Consider the following 21,483-nt stretch of genomic DNA (forward strand, 5'->3'; position numbering starts at 1 on the left):
AAAAAAAAAAAAAAAAAAAAAAAAAAGAGAGAGAGAGCTCTTCAATACGTTTCTCCCTTTCTTTTTCTTTCTCCCTCTCCTCTCTTCTCTCTCTCTCTCTCTCTCTCCCTCTGTCTCTCTCTCTCTGAATGAACACAGCATCTCACATGTTAGGCGAGTATTCTGCTACTGAGCTTCATTCCCAGCCACAAAAAATAATAATATATTTTTTAAATGGTGCAAGATTCAGATGTTCTGGTTCCCCTCAAAGAAATTGAAAATGCAGTCCCCTGAGCTGCCACAATATATGTTGGGTAGTTTCTGGAATTTTCAGTAAAGGTGACTGACTCTGGAAGAAGCAGAGTTTTTCTCCCTTCTCAGGGTATTTTCTATCATTATGGACCTTAGGTTAGACAACTCCTCGTGTCGGGATGAAGCAGTGGGGTTTTTTTGTGTTTAAGACTTCAGAGTTGGTTGCTGGAGAGATGACTCAGTGCTTAAGTTGGGGCTGGAGAGATCGCTCAGTGGTTAAGTTGGGGCTGGAGAGATGGTTAAGAGCCATCTTGCAGAGGAGCGGTTAGATTCCCAGCCCCGACGTAGCTGGTTCACAACTATCTGTAACCCCAGTCTCAGGGGATCCGATACCCTCTTCTAACCACGGTAGGCACTTCACACATATGGTGCCTATATCGACCTATGGGCAAAACATTAATACATGTAAAATAAAAATAAAATATAAAATCATAATAACTAAACATTTCAGAGATGAGGAGTTAGTACAAATCCCTCATGGCTACAAAACTCTGATTTCCTGAGATTTACCAGTGACTCTGCTTTCTGCCTCCCATCTTACCTGCCTACTTCCTGGGGCCCTGAGTCTAGGTAGGTTAGCTTCCGGGCAGAGAGAGCAGTCATTACTTAGGCACCCTGGGAACCAGGACCCAGGCAATCTGTTCCTAGTATGTGCTGTACAATGCTGCCTGGCTTTTATTGTTCCTTTTCAGTTGCGGGCTGCCATTCTTGTGGTCTACCTCTTTAGACTCAATGTTCCTCTACTTGACAGAATAAAATTGTAGGGTATCCTTTGCCAGGAGAAGTTTCATTTCATCTTAAAATGTCATTGTAGTGAGGGTTGACTCTAAGGCCTCGACGGCCCAGGCAAGTGCTCTACCACTGAGCTATCTCCTCAGCCTTCTTTTTGCTATTTTGAGATAGAGTCATGGTGGCACAGGCTTGGATCAAAGTTCAAAGGTCATCCTCAGCTATATACTAAGTTTGAGGTTAACATGGGATACAAAAAACTCATTTAAAAAAGAAGTTGGGGCTGGGCAGTGGTGGCACTCGCTTTTAATCCCAGCACCTGGGAGGCAGAGGCAGGCAGATTTCTAAGGTCAAGGCCAACCTGATCTACAAAGTGAGTTCCGGGACAGCCAGGGCTATACGGAGAAACCCTGTCTCGAAAAACAAAACAAAACAACAACAAATAGTTGGGGCTGGAGAGATGGCTCAGTGGTTAAGAGCACTAGCTGCTCTTCCAGAGGTCCTGAGTTCAATTCCCAGCAGCCACATGGTGGTTCACAACCATCTGTAATGGGATCTGATGCCCTCTTCTGGTGTGTCTGAAGACAGCTACGGTGTATTCATATACATTAAATAAACAAACAAACAAACAAACAAATAAATAAATGATCTTCCCCTCTCTATTCTCTCTCCTCTTCTGGGCTTACAGCAAAAGAAAGGTAAGTCATCTGGAAGCTTCTCTAGGGTTTCCTGTGTTTTGTGACCCCCCCCCCCACATAAACTCGTGTCTGAATGCCTGTGCAGAGCCCCTATGTTCTTTTACTCATAAGAACATAAGATGTATGCACACATAGCTATGTTGGATGTGTCTTTTATTGTGGGTTCTGTCACCTTTTCTCCTGCACTTATTTGTTAAAGAGCTTTTAAGTACAGTCTTAGCTAGGAGTGATGGGTTACCTTTAATCCAGGCACATGGGAGGCTGAAGCAGGAAAATCACAGCAAGTTCAAAGCCAGCCTGGGCTACCGAATGAGACTCTGTCATAAAAACAAAAAGAAAAAAACTGAAAGAAAACAAAACCCCCTAAAAAGCCCTGAAGAAAAAGGCGTGGTCCCTCTTCCATCCAGGGAATGGCAAGGTCCCTGTTCCATCCTGCGGGAATGAACACGTTCATCTTGGATTGGTTCCTTTACTACAGAAAGATCGGTGGTCTTGTTTCGTTCAGGATTTTATCCTCAACTTCTCAGAGTAAGCACTAACATGTTGTCTGTTTTCCTCTAGTGTTCAGGATGAAAATTTGGTTTTTGAAGAGTTTGCTCGCCAAAATCTGAAAGATGCTGCAGAGAACACAGAAGGGAAGAAAGATGAGGATGCGGGCCAGGATGAGTGAAGACTTAGCCTAGATGCCTAGAAACCGCTTGTAGTTTCGGGTGCCTTGAGGGAAGCCCCCGGGGTAACCTTTCAGAGTTATGCTAGATATAAAGGGATGAGCATTCCTCCCAGAAATAAAGTCTGTGGGTCCTCTGATCACGTGTCAGGCTGTATGGCTGGGGCACTGGGCTGTTGTCACTGACACAGCCTGATGCCTTTGGGGTCTCTGGAGCCTGAGAATGAGGAGCAACATCTGGAAGAAAGTGCAGCCTTTCACAGAATAACTCAATGCTACTGTGATCTCTAGTTCTAGGGGTGGGGGGTGGGACAGGGCTTCTCAGCCACGCTTCTCTGGACACACATGGGGTGGTAGCTTTAGTTCCTGACCTATCCTAGTTTCAGGGCCCTTTCAGAGGCTCCTGAGTTAATAGAGCAGAAAACAAGCATAGACAAAAATCTCCTCATGACTCCACTTTGGGGTCTAATCCCTCCTCGAGCTCTCAGTTGCTGGTCAAGTTTTTTCTATTCAACACAAACAACAAACAGGATTTGGTTAATCAAAGTGGGCAGAATAGAAAGGGGGATCAGTCCCTGGAGGGTCCAGAAAACTGAACTAAACTGAGGAAGAACCTAGACTGCCATACTCAGTGTGGCAGAAGCTGTAAAGGTCCTGGGAACTCAGCTCAGAAGCCTGGGCTGGTACCCAGCAAGCCATTTGATACTTAGCCACTGCTGTCTGGGTTCTGGATAGCACTTCTGGGAAGGAGAATCTGAGTAGCCCAGTATTGACTGGGTGGACCAGCATCCCATGGCCAGCAGTAACCAGGCCCAGCATTGACTTGGTGGACCAGCATCCCATGGCCAGCAGTAACCAGGCCCAGCATCGACTTGGTGGACCAGCATCCCATGGCCAGCAGTGGCCAGGCCCAGCATTGACTTGGTGGACCAGCATCCCATGGCCAGCAGTGGCCAGGCCTGGGAACAGGCTTATCAAGCCAGATGGACTTCATGATCATACTGTTGTTCTGGAGAGAAGGAGTGGAGAATGCTTGTGATCAGAGAAGGAGAAGGAGGGACAACAGGGGCTCTTTCAGGCCCTGTCATTCAGAAGGCCATTCCTGGCCATAGTGTCCAGCATCCTATATAGTACCAAACAGCTCTCTTGGCATCCATGGAAGGGGCCTGTATGTATGGGGGTGTGGGGGGGAAGATGGGATGGATGGGTGGTTTAGGGAGTGGATGGGAAGAATGGAGATTTCTGGATAGTTCAGCCTACTCACTAATGGCAGGGCGCATGTGTGTAACCAGTTACTTTCCTAACCGTTGTGACCAAATTCCTAACAAGAGTAACTTAAGGAAGTAAGCTTTTATTTTAGCTTATGGTTTGAGGCAGTAGAGTTCATTGTGATTTGGGGAGCATGAAGAAGCTGCACCTGTGGTTAGAGAGAAATGGATGGGGGTGCCCAGCTTGCTGTCGCCTGTTTGTTTCAGGGCAAATGCCCTCCCCTTGATTAAACCTCCTTAGAAAGGCCTTCGTAGACACACCTGATTCTAAAAGCCACCCAAGTTAACGGGGAACTTTCAGGCTGGTGTGTGCCATGGTGCTTGGGATGTTGATGTGGAGGCATAGCTGGGAGTCTTACACTGGGGGTCCCACAGAGACAAAGGAAGGCTTGGTGGACCTGTGTGCTGACTCTGGGGCTCCCTAGTACTGGGAGAGATGACAACTCATTTCTGAAGCTATGGAAATGGTAATATAGGTAGAAAATTATGGGCTGGTGGGGGCAGACACAGACACAGTCTATCTTTCTTCCTCCCACCAGCTGGGGGTAGAGGGTAGGGCACTGTCATAGTGCCCAGGCAAAGGGATGGCATGCTTTTGGGGGAGCCCACATGGTACTTCCTCATGATCTCTTTCTCCTGCCTTTTTGACCAGGCAATCTGCCATTAGTTAGCTCCTGGTGGGTGGAACTCCCTGACAGCCAAGGAGGCTGGGACTCTGCCTCACAGCTCCTGGTGAGAGAACCATCCTGTTGGTTCCTGCATTGCTTGACCCCAGGACATCCTAAAGTCAGAGTGGACATTAATAGGCCCGACCTTTGGAGCAGTGTGGGTGAGAGAGCCAGGAGGGAGGGCCAAAGCCTGAGCTCTGGAGACCAGAGGTCAGAACAGCCCTTGCCCTCCAAGTTATTTCTGTGCTAAAACATCCAAAACAGGCCTCCAGGTGCTGGCTTGTTTATATACTGCAGCTGCAGAGGGAGTGGGGGCAGGAAACAAGCAGCCAGCTGTCCCAGCAAGAGTGCTAGAGTGTGTGTGTGTGTGTGTGTGTGTGTGTGTGTTACTGGCTCTGCTGTATGCATGTGTGTGTTACTGGCTCTGCTCTGTGTATGTGGATGTTACTGGCTCTGCTGTGTGCATGTGTGTGTTACTGACTCTGCTCTGTGCATGTGTGTGTTCCTGACTCTGTTCTGTGTGTGTGTGGGGGGGTGTGGGGTGGGTGTTACTGGCTCTGCTGTATGCATGTGTGTGTTATTGGCTCTGCTGTATGCATGTGTGTGTTACTGACTCTGCTCTGTGCATGTGTGTGTTCCTGACTCTGTTCTGTGTGTGTGTGTGTGTGTGTGTGTGTGGGTGGGTGTTACTGGCTCTGCTGTATGCATGTGTGTGTTACTGGCTCTGCTATATGCATGTGTGTTACTGACTCTGCTCTGTGCATGTGTGTTTTACTGACTCTGTTCTGTGTGTGTATGTGTGTGCTCTGTGTATGTGGGTGTTACTGGCTCTGCTGTGTGTATGTGTGTGTTACTGACTCTGCTCTGTGTATGTGGGTGTTACTGACTCTGCTCTGTGTATGTGTGTGTTACTGACTCTGTTCTGTGTGTGTATGTGTGTGCTCTGTGTATGTGTGTGTTACTGGCAATGCTCTGTGTATGTGTGTGTTACTGGCAATGCTCTGTGTATGTGTGTGTTACTGGCAATGCTCTGTGTATGTGTGTGTTACTGGCTCTGCTCAGCTTGCACATCTTTGCTGGCATGCAGAAACCTCCAAAGACAGGAAGTCTGAGAGCAGGTTGAATGTATGGCTGAGTTTTGGGGATAGGTACAATGTAGAAAACAAACAACAAAACCCAACCAAACCAAACCAACCAACCAACCAACCAATCAAACAAACAAACAAACAAACCGGTACAAGGAGTTGAACGTGTTGCACAAACAAAGGAACATTTGGGACAAAGTTGGAAGAACTTAGTGGCAAGTGCCTTTACCCATTGCATCATCTGGTCAGCCCTAAGATACAGTTTGTTTCTTTTTAAAGAGTCACATTTAGCCAAGTGGTGGTGGCCTTTAATCCCAGCATTTGGGAGGCAGAGGCAGGCAGATTTCTGAGTTCGAGGCCAGCCTGGTCTACAGAGTGAGTTCCAGGACAGCCAGGGCTACAGAGAAAAACCCTGTCTCGAAAAACAAACAAACAAAAAAACCCAAACAAACAAACAAACAAACAAAAGAGTCACATTTATGTGTGTATGTACAGATATACACTTGTCATATATGTGTGGAAGTCAGGACAGTTTTCGGGAATCCCTTCTCTCTGGGGTCCTGGGCATCCAACTCAGGTTGTCAGGCTTGGTAGCCAGTGCTAACTAAGCCATCTCACCAGCCAAGGGGAAGAGCCTGGAACGAAGCTCTGCAGCCAGCAACCATAGGGCTGAAGAAGCACTGATTCCTGCCATTTATTAAATGCCTGCCTTAGGCCAGGCCCTTCACATAGGACACCCAGTTGCTCCAACAGTTGGTACTGCCACCCATTTGTTTGGTGAGAAACTGCAGTTCAGAGAGATTAGATAGGGGAGTGTAGAGGGTCAGAGGGGACAGAGGAGTGTTTCTGATTAAACAATGGCTGCCCTTTAGTTCTTTGAAAATGTTACTGACACAACTGCCTTTTACATGTAGTTGTGAGATATGACAGACACCTGCTTCTCGAAGTGGTCTCCTTTTACAAAACTATTGGAGTACAAGTGCTTACCATGGTGTAGTCCCTGTCTGGTTGGGGTCCCCCAAGTCTTCCCTCTTCCCCTGTGTGAACCTACTTCTCTTGTCTTTTTTTTTTTCACATACAGACTCCTTTCGGAGCTGTTGGGTTTCCTGTTCCTTTGACATGTGTTTTATTGCCTGCTTTCCCATTCATTTCATAGGCTGGATAGTTAACAGGTCGCAGGGTGGGGTGGGGCATGTAGGGGTGGAAGTCATGCACATCTGAAAGCGTGTGTGTGTGTGTGTGTGTGGTGTGTGTGTACACATGTGAGTGTGTGTCTGTGGGTATGCGTGTGCGCGTGCGCACGTGTGTGTGCATGTGCGTGTGTTCCCAGGGAACCTATCTGGCACACTCAATGAGAAGCTGTCCTGCTTCATGGAGAATGAGGGTCATCCCAGGTTTTCTGGTGGAAGCATTCATGCCAGGCAGTTCTTTTTGACAAGACCGGTCCTCTTCCTTGCATGTCACTGAGACGAATGAGGTTGGATGTGAGGTGTGTTATTACTGCCACCTTGGTGTGCCCTCCAGGTGGGGTAAACTCAGGGCGCAGCAGCACATCATTAGACATGATTCATTGTGTGACTCACTCGGGGAGAGAGGCACTGGAGGGAATGCGTTCTTCCTAGCCAGCCGGTCTTGGGGGAGTTGATGGTGGCTCAGCCTTTTCTGAGATCTCCAAGGGAACCACACTGTGCATTTACCAGGGAACAAAAGGGCTTCTTCACATGTCAAAAAAAAAAAAATAATAATCATTGTCTTCAGAGCCTAACGTACTTCTTTTCAAACCAAACACCCTTCTCCCAAGTACATTTTATTTCAAATAGTTTTAGGCTTACAGAAAACTGAGCACTGAAGAACCCACACAGTTTCCCCTATTGTTAATATCTTACATCAGTGCAGTACAGCGGCTGCACCAAGTGAAGTGGCATTGGCACATCATTATTAAACACATCTTCTGTTTGGATTTCCTTACCCAATGGCCCTTCCCTGTTCCACGATCGTGTCTGGGATCCAAGTGACATATAGTCATCCTGTCTCCTTAGGCTCTTTGGCTGTGAAAATCTCCGGGGGCTTTTTCCTGATTGCAGCTATCTATCTGTCCATGCTTTCTCCCTGTTAACTGCCGTTACTGTCGTGGTTCTTAGCCATGGCTCTGGTTTCTCAAGACCATAAGCTCCAGAGTTCAGATGCACCCTGAGCTTCTAGCGGCAAACACACCTGGCACCTCCAGCCAAACCTATGGATTTCTTCCTTATGTCTTGGTCCTCATGGAAGGGCAGCCAGATTCTCGCTTCCCTTTTGCACGATGAGCGGTTGGTCATCTTCCTCCTTCTGCTCTGTCTCCAGTCTAGCATCCCTATCTCCAAGACTATCTATGACCTTGGAGCTAGCCCAGTCAGCATTGCCTGGAACGGTTACAAACCCTTTTTAATGCCTTCCCTGCTTCTAATCGTTTTTAATCCAGGGTATAATTCTCAATCCAGGTGCCTGAGGTGTTCTGTTTTCCTTTCCCTCCTTCTCTTTGTTTTCCTTCTTTCAGTTGGGAGAGGGCCTAGCTAATAGTCCAGGATGACCTCAAATTTGTGACCCTCCTGCCCCAGCTTCCTGCCTGGCATTAATGACCTCATCTTAACATAGTTTTCTTTGTTTGTTTTATTCCTTCTTTCCTTTTTACATAGTTTCCTTTTTACTTCTTTATTTTTTAACTTTTTATTAATTCCTTGTGAGTTTCACATTATGAACCCCAGTCCTGCTCATCTCTTGGTCCCTGTCCCCTTATATAGCCCTTTGCCCTTGTAACAACCCCTCCCCCAAATAAGACACGTACTAACAAAATAATAAGAAATGATAATAAAATCAAAGAAATAATAACAAACAAATAATAACAAAACCAAAGCATAGAAAATACCTCATTGTGGAAAGCTGCAGTACATCACAGTGTGTCCCAGTGTATGTCCCTCTGTCCACACTTGTTCACTTGCAAATGTTCATTGCAATGAGTCACTATGGGTCTGGCTTGAGATCTTTGGCTTCTGTGATACCATCAATATTGGATCCTCCTCCTGGCCATCCTGTTGTCATCCTGTGTCATGATGATCTTGCAGCTTTGGAACAGCAGGACTGGTGCTTTCACACGTCCCAATCATTTGGAGATGATAGAGGTTTTGGGGTGGGCCAGTTCAGAACAGGGCCTGAGTCTTAGCTGAGCTGGTCAGCTACCTGCTCTCCTTTAGTTATTGGGAGAGCTCTCCAGCACTGCTCCAGTTAAGGGCACCCAATCCTGCTCCCATACCCTCACAGCTCACCTCACTCACACCTCCAGAGCTAGCCCAGTCAAGGTGTGGGAGCCACTCTCCCAAGTACTGCAGCCTGTGAGGGGCTGGGCCAGCTCTCCTGATCTCACACCTTTGAAGGCTAGCTCACCATGCCTTTGTCATCAGAGCTGGCTCTGCTTTTTATTTGTTTATCTTTTCCTATTTTTCTTTTTATATACTATCTATACTATCCTTTTTTTTTCCTAACATACATTTTTTACAATTGAAAATTTTATTTGGTGCATGTGTGCCATGCACATACATGGGTGCGGTTCCGAGGACAACTTGTGCTTGTTTCTGTTTTGTTTTTATTTCCACCATAAGAGATGTAGGGATTGAGCTCAAGTCATCATCATGACAGTGTGCAGCTTTCCTTGCTGAACCATCTCACTCTCCCCATAATTACCTTTTAAAGACCCACTCTACAAATACAGTCACGTTCTGAGGGCCTTGAGGTCAAGACTTCAGTACTGATTTATGGGAGACTTCCTTCAGCCATACACTCTCTGCCTTCTTCCTCCAGGCCTTGGCTTCCTGGGAGACCAGCCCTGCAGTATCCAGAGAGAGGAAATCAGTTGGTCTGAGTTCACATCCTGCCTCCCTGGCATACTTAGGGGGTGATGCCTGAGACGGCCATGTCAGGGGCTCCGTTTCCTATTGGTTCTGTGGGGGTGCAGCTGAGGGCTGTGTTACACCCTGCAAGCACAGGAGCTCTGTATGGGCAGTCGACACTATCAAGGTGCTATAGAACTTGCCTATCCTAGGAGTACATACACTATGGTAGCTGTCAAGCCACAAGCTCTTCAGTGCTGCAAACGTGACTAGTGTCACCGAGGAACTGAAATTTTGTTGTTCTTGTTTTCTTTGAGACAGGGTCTCCTCTGTGTAGCCCTGCCTGTCCTGGAATTGACTCTGTAGACCAGGTTGGCCTCGAACTCAGAGATCTGCCTGGCTTAGCCTCCTGAGTGCTGGGGTTAAGGGCGTGCGCCACCTCTGCCCAGCTTGTTTTTTTTTTTTTTTTCTTTTAATTAAATGTCATTCTTTAGCCTAGGCTGCTCGTAAGACTGTGCTAGTTAATAGGGATTTTAAATATAAGTACTTGTATGTAGCCAGTGGCTACAGCACAGGTGGAATGTTCTAGTTCACCCAGGGGTCTCAGATCTTTTCACAACGTTGGGGCTGGTCATCCTCTGTGCTGGCTGGGAGCCAGTATCCTGGTCTCATCTTTGTGCCCATGAGGGACCTCCTGTGGTTCTTGGAGGTATCTAACTTGTATTGCCTCTAGAAAGAGTTGTCCAATGTACCAAGGCCCAAAGCTTGCAGACTGGTGGGCAAGACAGAGGCCCCTGATTTCCAGCAGCACCCTCTGAAAGGGTATGGGGACAGCTAGGTGGTCCTCCATTGACTTGCCCCTTACAGCAGGGCACAGTAGGAGGGGAGCACATTCTCCTGGTTGGTACCAAGTCCTTTTCCATCTCAGTAAGCCAAAAAACCACCCCAAATGGAAGCCACTCCTTTTCTAACTGCATAGAGTCTTCCTTTGGCTCAGTGTAGAGTTCATTCGGCTTGCTCTGCCTCTCTAGTACTCCTTCACTCCCTTCTGAATCTCAGTTTCCTTCTCTATCTCTTAGCCCCACCCAGTAATGCAGAGTAGCTATTTGCCTTAATACTTCATAGGTCCCTGCTTTGTGACCCAGCCAGGCTCAGCTTATCTACCCCTCAACCGGGTTTCTTGCTGCTCTCAGGCCTCAGCAGAAAAGGCCAATCCCTAATCTGGTCCTCAAAGCCTCACTTGATCCCAAAGCTCTCCAGTTTCTGTCCTATTCCCATTTTCCTCCCTCTAAATCCCAGCTTCCTTCCTTCCTTTTTTTTTTTTTTTTTTTTTTTTTTTGGCCTCTGGACTTTGCACAGATCTGGCCTCTGACTACAACACGGTTCCCCGGTTAGGGGCAAGTCCGGCTTTCTTTCTCCATCTCTCCTTAACGGTGGCCTTAACAGAAGTTCTGTGCACCGGGTGTACTTGCACACACGCTTCCACTCTGCAAATTGTTTCACCAACATAGTCCAGCAGCCTCCTAGAGCTCACTTACACTCGGGTGTAGTCAGAGACAAAAACCAGAAATTGTGTTCCAAGCAGAAAACGACAGAAGAAATCAGAAGGAAAGAGATGGGTCAGGAAGAAACAACCCAGCAAGGGCCCGACAAGCCTGCGTCTGCGTCCACTGCCTGTGGGGGCGCGGTGGGGTGGGGCGGCCGGCCTCTAGGCCCCGCCCCGCCAAGGCTCCGCCCCAGACACTGGGCCCCTCCCCTCCCCTCCCCGCCCCGCCCCCCCGCGGCGCGCGCGCTGGCCGGGCAGCATGGCGGCGGCGGCGGGCGCCCCTCCGCCGGGTCCGCCTCAGCCACCTCCGCCGCCGCCGCCTGAGGAGTCGTCCGACAGCGAACCCGAAGCTGAGCCGGGCTCCCCGCAGAAGCTTATCCGTAAGGTGTCCACGTCGGGCCAGATCCGGCAGAAGGTGAGCCCGCGGCGTCGGCCGGGCGCGCGCCCCTCACGCCGCGGTCCCTGCCGAGGCCCGTGACCGTGTGTGCGAGCGGCCGCCCAGGCCCTGCCGGGCCCGAGGTCCTGCGGTCGCTGCTACGGGGCCGAGCGCGCCGCGGCTTAACGGGCCGCGGGGAGCGGGCCGCAGGGACGGGTCTGCGGGGACTGGGCGCAGGTGGGCGCCGCCGCTGAGGGGACCGAGGCCCGGCGTCCTGCTGGGGCCGCAGCGGGGGCCGCGGGCGCGTGCTCCCCGAGGCCTGGGGGGTCTGGACGGCTGAGCACCGGGTGCAGCCTAACTCACCTGTGTTAGACTCACCCTCCATTGCCCACCCCACTGCGGGCTCCTCACCACTGTGTCCCTAAAGGGAAGGGATGCGCGTGTAGTGGCCGCTTCTCCCTCCCTCCCTTCCACCCTCCTCCCTCCCTGTCTCCCTGGGAAAGCCGGGACTCCTCACCCGCTGGGCACAGAACTCTCTCTCGGTGGAGAACTCCAGCCGCTCGGGATGCAGTGCAGAGAGACACATGCCTTTTTGTTGTCTTTCCCTAAGAATATAAAGTTGCACCCTTTGCTTTCTCCTCCCTTTCTGGTTCCTCTTGAAAACGGCGTATGGTTTCTTGCGGAGGTTGGAAAGGGCTTCCTCAGGCAGGTGGCTGGACAGGTGGTGGAGAGCAGGTTGCCACCGTGGGGGCAGCCTTGGCAGTTCCGGCTGGCACGGGCTTGCTCATCCTGCTGCAGTGCGCTTTTCCTGCGAGGCCAGTTAGTTACGCTTTACTGTTAGAACCATTTCTTGCTTTATCATCTGTCAGCCTCTCTTACTTGCCCGGGGTTGGGAGTTGGGGGTGTCATTTAGGTGCTGACGTGTTGGATTTGTTGTGCGGTGCCCAAGTCATTCAGCACACGGAACCTAACACCTGTGCTATTCTAGCTATAACATTAACAGTCCCGGGGGTGATAGAGCAATTGTATGTAAAAGGGTCTTCAATTTCTCTTGGGCTAGCTTTGAGCACATGCCTTGGGTTAATTTATTTAGATTTGGTGATAACCCAGTGAGTCCCCAGGATCCCTTTTTGCTCTCTTATGGGTTGGAAATCGAAGTAGTGCAGTTAAGTGACTTGCCCAGGGCGGCAAAAGTAGTAAAACACGGGTTTGAACCTAGATGAGGCTCTCACTGATAGGAGGCAGTTTCTTCATCTAAGGGTTCCAGGTCATGTAGGGAGAGGACCCCTGTACATGTTGTGTACGGAGGACCCCTGTTATGTTATAGTAAATGCTGTGGAAGATTTGACATTGTGTCTGAAAGTTTAGGCACACCGGGGAATGGTCAATGGTTCAGGTTAAGTGGAAGAGGCAGGAAAGGTCAGTCAGGGCCAGCTGTGAAGGACCAGCCTGCAAGAGAGCACTACGGAAAGTCATTCTAAGCTTGGGAGTGATGAACAGATGTGCTCAAGGAACATGTTTAAGGAGCCTTGATACTAATGGGAATGTCCTTTCCTCATGCTTGGTCCTTAAGATAGTAGTGGTGTGAGGCAGATCAGATCCTGTGACTTAGGGGAAAGGTGAGTGAAGGCAAGGTCTCTGTAGGGAGGGTGGACTCCTCTGAGATTGCATCGAGTCCAGAGTTTTATTGGTCAGGAGGTGTCTCCCTGCCTTTCCTCTGGACAAAAACAATGGCTGCTATACCAGCTGTTCTGGTTGTTGGTGGTGGGGGGGTGGAGTGACGGTTGTGGTGTTAAAAATACACCCCGAGGACTTGTGTTCTGAATACATTCACATCTGCTGTGCAGATAGCTCAAGGCCGATTTTTCTTCTGGGTTGCTAGAGCTTGTTAAAATGGGAAATAAGAAGTTTTCTGTGTGTCATAACTCCCTTTTGTAGCAGAGAGGCCATTCACAAAATTTTCCTGGTAATATGTGTGTGGCATATATAATACAAAATTCCAAATGGTGTGTGATCAGAACCCACTCTTACTGTTTGACCAGAGGAGCTTAGTGCAGGGACACTGTGACACAGGTGCTGAAAGAACAGAGAGGAGGCTGCAGTGAGGCAGCTTCGGAGATGGGACAATCTTCAGGAAGCTGCTGCTACTACTGAGTGGGGACAAAGGTCAAAGGGAGAAGACCACATCAGACTCCAACGACAGTGGGCTCCTCCAGAAACTGAGACAGAGGAGTCCCATCTGTGAGAGCTCTGGGAGGGCAGAGCTGCTGCTACATAATACAGTAATCCTTTTCTGCCTGGGCATCCTGCCTGTATGGGTCACCTCCTCTGCAGTGTGAAACACAGAAAACGGAGGAGGTCAGAGGACCAGCTAACCCAGGATCAGAGCTGTGTGTATGGCAGGTTTTCAAAAACAGTAATGGACTGTAGCCTTTAGCCATCATAACTTAGGAGAGAATGGTAGTGGTCCTCAGATTCTAGTGTACAGACACATCCCCTGGGGGTCCTATTAAGGCTCGGATGCTAGTTGAGGGCAACTGGCTGCGGCCTTACAAAGTATATTTTTAACAGGCTCCCAAAGTTGCTGCTGCTGTCCAGGAAGCATGCTTTGAGAACTAAGACCCCAGGGTGGTCCTGTAGAGAAAGAAACCTCACCAAGCTCATGTGCCTCTTCTGCTCACAAGGAGTTCTGAAAGTTTTCCTCTAAGCCTCCCCTAAAAGTTAGTTGTATGTAGTAGATTTGGGATGGCCATTTATTACTTGGTTTGATTGGTGTCTTCCCCCTTCCCCCTTTTTGAATTCTTTGCAATTGAAAAACTGCCCCCAGCAAACACATGGCTTCATTTGTGTTTTCTGACAACAGTACCCAATAATGACATAGTTGGGGTAGCAGAAAGAGAAACAGCTAATGTGCTGAACCGTAAGCGCATCAGCACTTTGGAGTGTATTTTGAGATCTGAGAAAAGTGCAGTGTAACTCTTTGAAGCTATCATTTAAGATAGAATATAAGTTTTTAAAAAGTTAACTTTTTTGTATTTATTTGCGTATAGAAATGCTTGTATTTCTTTTTTCTTTTTAAGTTTTCTTTTCTGAGACAGGTTTTGTCTGTGTAGCCCCAACTGACCTGGAACTCATTTTATAAACCAGGCCCGGTTCAAACTCAGAGATCTGACTGCCTCTACCTCCCAAGTGTTGTGATAAAAGTCATGAGCCACCACACCCTGAAGAAATGTTTATGTTTTTTATTTCAAATGTAAAGTTTTTTTTTTCTTTGTGAAATGAAAAGTAACAGAAGTAAGTAAAGGGGTCAAGTTTTATTTTTTATTTTACTGTTTGGAGGGAAATGGTTTCATGTAGTGAATTTGAACTTCTGTGCAGCTGAGGATGACCTTGAACTTTTGATCTTTTGTCCTATCTCCTGAGTATATGCTATATGCCTTAACATTCCTAGTTTTTGTAGTCCTGAAAATTGAATTGAGGGCCTCAATGCTAGAAAAATTGTCTACCAGCTGAGCTACATCCCCAGCCTTCAAGTTTTAAAAGACTTGAAAAGCTCAGGTTCATGAAACACAGCTCTGGCTAGGAAAGTAGCTCAGTGGGTCGTGTGCTTCTCTACAGGTGTGAGGCCAGTGTGATGGGGCATGCCTGTAACCCCAGCCAGAGCTAGGAGCAGGAGAACCAGGAGTTTAGGGTGCTTCTCTAGCAGGTGTGAACCAGTGTGATGGGGCATGCCTGTAACCCCAGCCAGAGCAGGAGTAGGAGAGCCAGGAGTTTAGGGTCACTTTTGGAAACTAGCTCAGGGTACAAGGCCCTGTGTCAATAAATAAAAGAAAAAAGGGACTATAATTCACTTGTCATTTGATTTCCTCATGTAAGCAATGGTTTGCCTGGTCATAGTGGTATTTGTAATCCCAGGTGGTGTGGAGGCAGAGGCAGGAGAGTATGGAATAGCCTGGGCTATACTAACAGGGTCTGGTTTTAGAAAACAAAACAAAGACTGTACTCTGTACAGTTGGATGGCTTTTGGGTTGTTCACAGTTGTGCAAGCATCAGTCACCACAGCCAGTTTTAGAACTTTTTCATCACTGGTTCCTCTCAACCCAATTTCTGTCTCTGTGCTTGCCCATGCTGATTAGTTTTTAGAATTGGAGTCTTTTAGTATGCTGTCTTTTGTGTTGTTTCTTTCATTAAGCATATTTAAATTTTTAAAAAGTTACTAGCGTATAAAGTGATGAGTTTCATTGGAGTACTCACATATATACTGTATCATTGTACTTATATTCGGTGTATTTTCAGGATTCCTCCAAGTTATATTGTGTGTCAGTACCACATTCTTTTTTATTAGTATTCTGCAGTAGAAATAGGCGTCATTTTATACATTTATCAGTTAATGGATTTTGGGGTTACTTCTGCTTTTTGGCTTTCTAATAACTCTCCTGTATTTGTGTACATTTTTGTATAGACATGTCTTTATTTCTCATACATATTAATATAACACATATTAATATAATGGCTCATTATATATTATATATCAATGAACCATATTATTTATATATATACACACATACATACATACATACATACACACACACATACATACATACATACACAGACACACACACATACCTAGGATTAAAATTTTTGAGTTTTATGGAAACACTGTTTAATGTTTTGAAGAACTGCCAGGCTGTCTCATGAGTCCCGACCTCAGTGTGCGAGGAGGCTCTAGGTTCTCTGCATCCTTGCTCATATTCACCATCTTTTTTATTTTGGCTGATCTAGTAGGTGTGAAGTGGTATAAGATTTTTTCCTTTTTTTTTCTTTTTCCTGTGCTAAATAAGAGATGAAGTCAGATCCTCATGTGGGCTAGGCAAGTGCTGTACCATTGAGCTATACTTCCAGCCCCTATAAATATTCAAGTCTTCCACAGACTTTACTATGTATAATGTCACATATATAGGGGTCCTCTCCCTACTAGACCATTTACCCCTTGGTGGAGAAACTGGCTCCCATCAAGGAATCCTCATCAAGGTTCAAACCCAGAAAATAATAGCTGCCATCCCAAGCTGTTCTGGCTGGTCTTAGCAAGGACTCTAGGTCTTGACATGTTAAGTGTTGTTTCTTGAACAGCAATAGCTTTCAGAGAGGTTAGGCAGGAGTCCAGACAGATGCCGGTAGGACAGCCATGAGGTTAACTAGAAGAGGCCAGGGTGCTCTGAGAAGACATCAGGGTGAGACTCACCTGAACACAGGGAGAGCTGCCAAGGACTGCTTGAGGAAGTGACCTTGGCAAAGTGTGAGAAGAGAGATCAGAGGGGAGCTGAGAGACTGATGAGCCACATTGGTGAGCGCAGTGCTAAGTGACTGATGTGAGGTACTGGCTAGGCTCTGGAGAGGACCATGACCCTTGCTGAATGTGAATATGACATTGGACTTGCATTTGTCCTTGGAATTAGGACTGGGGTTTGTAGTGGGTGTAGTGTCTTCCCCAAACCTCAGACGTGACCTTATAGAATCTTTGCAGTTAGCCAAGGGTCTTGCATTCAGGGTGAACTCTGATGTCTGCTGTCCTTATGAGAGGAACTTTGGACCCAAAGTCTCAGAGGAAAAGGTAATGTATAAACAGCTGGGTCCTGGGGCCAGCAAGATGCCTCCGCAAATAAAGCACTTGCTGTGTGAGCCTGGCAACCTGTTTGATCTCTAGAACCCACCAAAGGTTGAAGCAAAAAACTACTTCTACAGGACAGTCCTCTGACTTCCACACATGCACCCCCTTAAACAAACAAAACAGTTGGATACTGTCACAGCCATACACCCCACAGTGCCTAGAGAGCTAGAGGAGTCATGCTTGGAATTGCAGGGGAACCAGCAGAAAAGAGGTGGCTCTACTGACCCCTGCATTTCAGACCTGGCTTTTTGCACTGTGACAATAAATAGGGCTTTGTTCCAGAGGTCCAGGATATTAGCACAGAGTTTAGTAGGGCTGACACTGAAGGGGCTGGAGGGCGGACCTTTTTTGTGGAGTGTCTCTGGAGGGCTGAAGTCTCAGGCTTGGCCAAAAGGCAGGAGTCCTGGGTGGACTCTCCTATTTAGGTTAGGACCCTCAAAAGCCACTTGTAAGGAATATTGTAATGCAAAAATAATACCTTGGAAGGCCAGTTTGAAACCATTATAGTCCCATGAAGTCAAAGCCATGCTATAGTGCCAGGGTTTGAGGTTCCTCAGAAAAGCACCTCCAGGATGTGCACAAGTCAGTTTTTAAACACACAGTCAAAAGGTTACACACAGGGAGGCAAGGCTCCTGAGATAAAACCAACAGTCATAGGCTAGAGAGATAACTCAGTGGTTAAGAACATATTCTGTTCTTGGAGAAGACTCTGTTCCTAGCACTCATGTTAGGCAGCTCCAGCTGTCTGTAAGTCCAGCTCCAGGAATTATGGGCACCTGCACTCATGTGCACAAACTTAAATAGATGTGAGTGCACACACTTGCAAAGAAACAAACTAAATTTTAAATTCAAAACAATAGGCAACCAGCTATCAAGGCAGATGGACATTGACTTTAAAACAGTTTTACTTGTTATGTTCAAGCAGTTAAATAAAAGACCATGAGAATTTTGGCAGACAACCTGAAATTATTCACAAGAACCAAATGCAGATTTTAAGACTGAAGGTTGTATTAAACAAAACTAAGCAATCAGTGGAAGAGTAGACACACATAAAACTGTAGTACAAAGGAAATAGCCACAAGGAAGCCTGAGGACATGAAGAATGGAAATATCTGGGGCTGGTGAGATAACTAAGTGGGAAAAGGAGCCTGCCACCAAGCCCAATGACCGAATTCAGTCCCCAAGCCCCATGTTGTGAAAGGAAAGAGCCAGTTCCAGAAAGTTGTCCTCTAACCTCCACATGCATGTCACAGCAAAAGCTCCCCCAAGCCAAATAAATTTATAAATATAATTAAAAATAAATATATAAATATAATTTTAAAAAGGGAAACAGCTGAAGAAGGTCTGACTTGTGTTTGACATGAGAAGAGAAAGACTTGAGCAGAAACAGGACTTAAAAGAGTAACTGCTGAGACTATCCTGTAGCCAATAGAAGGCACTGTCCACATGAAAGGCACATACAGGGGACTCCATATACAGTGGTGAAAGCTGTAGTGATCAGAAATCTGGAGAGTGAGTGTCAGGTTAATAGCAGTGTTCTTAACAAAAACCGCAGGACCCAGAAGTCAGTTGAAATTTAAGTACTGGAAGAAGCTGAATCCAAGGATTCTTTATGAAGCAAAACCATCCCCTAGCAGTGAGCTAGCCCCAAGTACTATGCACCCAAGTAAACAGTGTGTTGAAGAAGGACACATGCAAGGATTTGTTTGTTTGTTTGTCTAAAGGGAAATGATCTCAAGTGAAAGGTTAAAGTTGTTGGAAGGATAAAGAGCAATGTGCAGGGTGTGTGTGTGTGTGTGTGTGTGTGTGTGTGTGTGTGTGAGAAAAAGACCAGGTGGTTCTTGTGGGTATTAACTCTGACCTTGGGTTTATTGTGTGTAGAATTAAACACAATAATGTCATGAATGTCAGAAAGGTAAACTGTAAAACTATTCCTTTTTTTTTTATTAGTTTCTTTATTTACATTTCAAATGATATCTCCTTTCCCGGTTTCCCCTCAGGAGGTTGGGGGGGCCCTGTTCCCTCTCCCCTCCCCAAGATTTTTTTTTTAAACGTGTGGTTGTGAGCCACCATGTGGTTGCTGGGACTTGAACTCATGTCCTCCGGAAGGACAGTGGGTGCTCTTAACTGCTGAGCCATCTCACCAGCCCTTTAAAACTATTCTTTAAAAAAAAGTTATAGAGGTGCTGGCGAAATGGCTCAGCAAGTGAGAGCACTGACTGCTCTTCTGAAGGTCCTGAGTTCAAATCCCAGCAACCACATGGTGATTCACAACTACTCGTAATGAGATCTGATGCCCTTTTCTGGTATGTCTGAAGTCAGCAACAGTATACATATGTATAATAATAAATAAATCTTTAAAAAAAAGTTATAGAATGTTAAATTAGCTAAGGATATGAGTCCTAATCTGTGTAGGAGCTCTAAAATAGCCATGGACTATGTGATGCTGTATGTAAGTCAAGGACTGGCAAGTGATATAATAAACTCTAGGAGAGAAGTCAGGAAAAGGAAGAAAAAGGGATACTGAACAGGTGGGGAAAAAAGAAAGCAAGCAGTAAGTCAGGAGTTTAAAGTCCCAGTGTGTCCATCAGCTTGTGTTGGTGTGAGTGAGCAGGAGGAACACAGTGCAGAAGCGGAGTAAGGACTCTCTTGTCTGAGTCCAGTACCACATAACTGTAAGTGGATTTAAGTTCCAGCTAAGAGAGATTATGTAAACTAAACTAAGCTATTTATTTAAAATGACACATTTAAAACACAGATGTAAAGTGATTGAAAATAAATGAATGGAGAAAGTAATGCAAAGATTAACCACAAAAATTGATGTATTAGCTTTAATATCCAATAAAGTAGGCCAAGGTCAAAGTTATATAAAGGTATTAATAACTGATAAATGAGTTTATAAAAGGTTTCAATAATTAAAAACTTGTAAGAAACTTGTAAGTACCTAATAATACACCTTAAAGCTATATAAAAGAAAAATTAACACAAATAGACCAGGAATCTCAAATATCCACAATGTGGTGGCACACCACCCATAGCACTCCCTGGAGGGGTAGAGGCGGGAGGGTCAGAAGTTCACTGTCACCCTCTGCTGCTTGATGAGTTTGAGGCTAGCCTGGGATACTTGAGACCTTGTTTGAAGTCAGCATCAATAACAGTACCTCCTCTTCCTCTCTAAGTCATAGGATTTACTTTTTTGAGGAAGTGTCTTGTTATGTAGCTCTTGTTGGCTTCACATTCACAGTAGTCCAACTGCCTCAGCCTCCTGAGTGCTGGGATTACAGGTGTGCATCACTGCACACAGCTTCAGGGTGCAGTAATTTAATGTATGTGCCTCAGGTGGTGTTAGGGCAAAGCAGACCTGGAAAAGAATGTACGAATGTAGCAGAATTAAACAACATGGCACATGGATAGTCTACTATACCTAATAATCATAGAACTTAGTTATCAAATGTATAGATGTACTTGTTACAATTCCTTATGTGCTGGCTACAAGGGAAGTTTCACAAGAATGCAACAGAGTATGCTTTCTGATAGCAGTGGAATTAAATAAGAGAGGCATTAATACAAAGAAATCCTGAGAGTGTATCTGGAGATGTAAGAGTACTAAGTACTTTATGAGTCAAAGAAAGCTAGAAATACTTTTTGAGTTGAATGATAGCAATATATTTATATGTGTGTGTGTGTGTGTGTGTGTGTGTGTGTGTGTGTGTGTGTAGCTGTAATTCCATCACTCAGGAGGCTGAGGCAGGAGTGTGAGTTTGAGGACAGATGGGGCTACACACTGAAACTTTTACTCTAAAAATAGAGTCTGAACCAACTAACAGCCAGCCAAACAACCAAACTAACAAAAACCCCAAACCAATTCAACCAGCCAACCAAGCAAGCATAACATTGATAGCATGTAGCTGGAGTTACATCTAGAGGAAAAATCCCACGAATCACAATGGCACTAGAAAAGAAGACGTGTTGGAAATCCATGAAATTTGAGAGCAACGCATTGAATCCAAAGAAAATGGAACAGCTTGTATAAAGGAGGAGGAGCTTGTATAAAGGAAGGGAAGAGGGGAAGGGGGAGGGGAGAAGGCTGATAAAGAGTATGCATCAGTGCTGTGGCAGGAGGGGACTTAGGAAGTGAGCTGAAAGTTATGGGGTAAGGAGGCTGGAGAGCTGTGTTGGAACCCATAGTAAGAGGTAAGAAGTCTGATAATAAGACCCAGATTAACAAAATGGCTCCAGCTGTGCCATGGTTGCTTGATGCTGCCAATCCCCAGGGTAGGGATGATGGCAGCCTGTGACAGGCTGGGTTGTGGGGCGGGGTGAGTAAGAGAGGACTCTGCTAGCTTGATATGGGTGTTGGGGAAGAGGAAGTTGATGACTCTTCCGAGGCATGGGGACCTTATGCCTCGGAGTGAATAAGGACCAATTTGGGGATTTTACCCTGATCACCTCCAACTCTGTGTGCTATCCTGGATTAAGCCTTTTCCTCCTCTCCACCCAGCCCCAAATCCCTACGTGGCAGCTATAGGGGTTGTTTATCCCAGCCTAGAGACAAGTGTGACAGTGGATTAGGCTGTCAGAGCCAGGAGGAGGGGTAGGGAAGAAAGGTGGGGAGAGAAGGAGA

General features: G+C 46.5%; 2 protein-coding genes and 1 long non-coding RNA gene across 4 annotated transcripts in view; 2 read left to right on the plus strand and 1 right to left on the minus strand.

Annotated features, from left to right (window-relative positions):
* Window positions 1-2,523, plus strand: part of Sag (S-antigen visual arrestin) — a 40,857-nt gene extending 38,334 nt beyond the window's left edge. Inside the window, exons 15-16 of the mRNA XM_031368332.1 lie at window positions 1,709-1,718; window positions 2,280-2,523. Coding sequence (XP_031224192.1) covers window positions 1,709-1,718; window positions 2,280-2,388 — 119 coding nt within the window. The 3' untranslated portion in view covers window positions 2,389-2,523. The remainder of the gene's footprint in view (window positions 1-1,708; window positions 1,719-2,279) is intronic.
* Window positions 2,524-6,891: 4,368 nt separating this feature from the next.
* Window positions 6,892-9,222, minus strand: LOC116088730. Its single transcript, XR_004117993.1, has 2 exons — window positions 8,312-9,222; window positions 6,892-7,121 (listed from the first exon to the last, which is right to left on the minus strand). It is a non-coding gene; the product is annotated as an uncharacterized LOC116088730 (long non-coding RNA).
* Window positions 9,223-11,023: 1,801 nt separating this feature from the next.
* Window positions 11,024-21,483, plus strand: part of Dgkd (diacylglycerol kinase delta) — a 93,254-nt gene continuing 82,794 nt past the window's right edge. For both annotated transcript variants that reach the window (XM_031368327.1, XM_031368328.1), the window contains exon 1: window positions 11,024-11,230. In XM_031368327.1, the coding sequence (XP_031224187.1) occupies window positions 11,075-11,230 (156 nt within the window). In that variant the 5' untranslated portion in view covers window positions 11,024-11,074. The remainder of the gene's footprint in view (window positions 11,231-21,483) is intronic.

Source organism: Mastomys coucha, unplaced genomic scaffold (assembly GCF_008632895.1).
Source record: "Mastomys coucha isolate ucsf_1 unplaced genomic scaffold, UCSF_Mcou_1 pScaffold14, whole genome shotgun sequence".
Taxonomy (NCBI): Eukaryota; Metazoa; Chordata; class Mammalia; order Rodentia; family Muridae; genus Mastomys; species Mastomys coucha.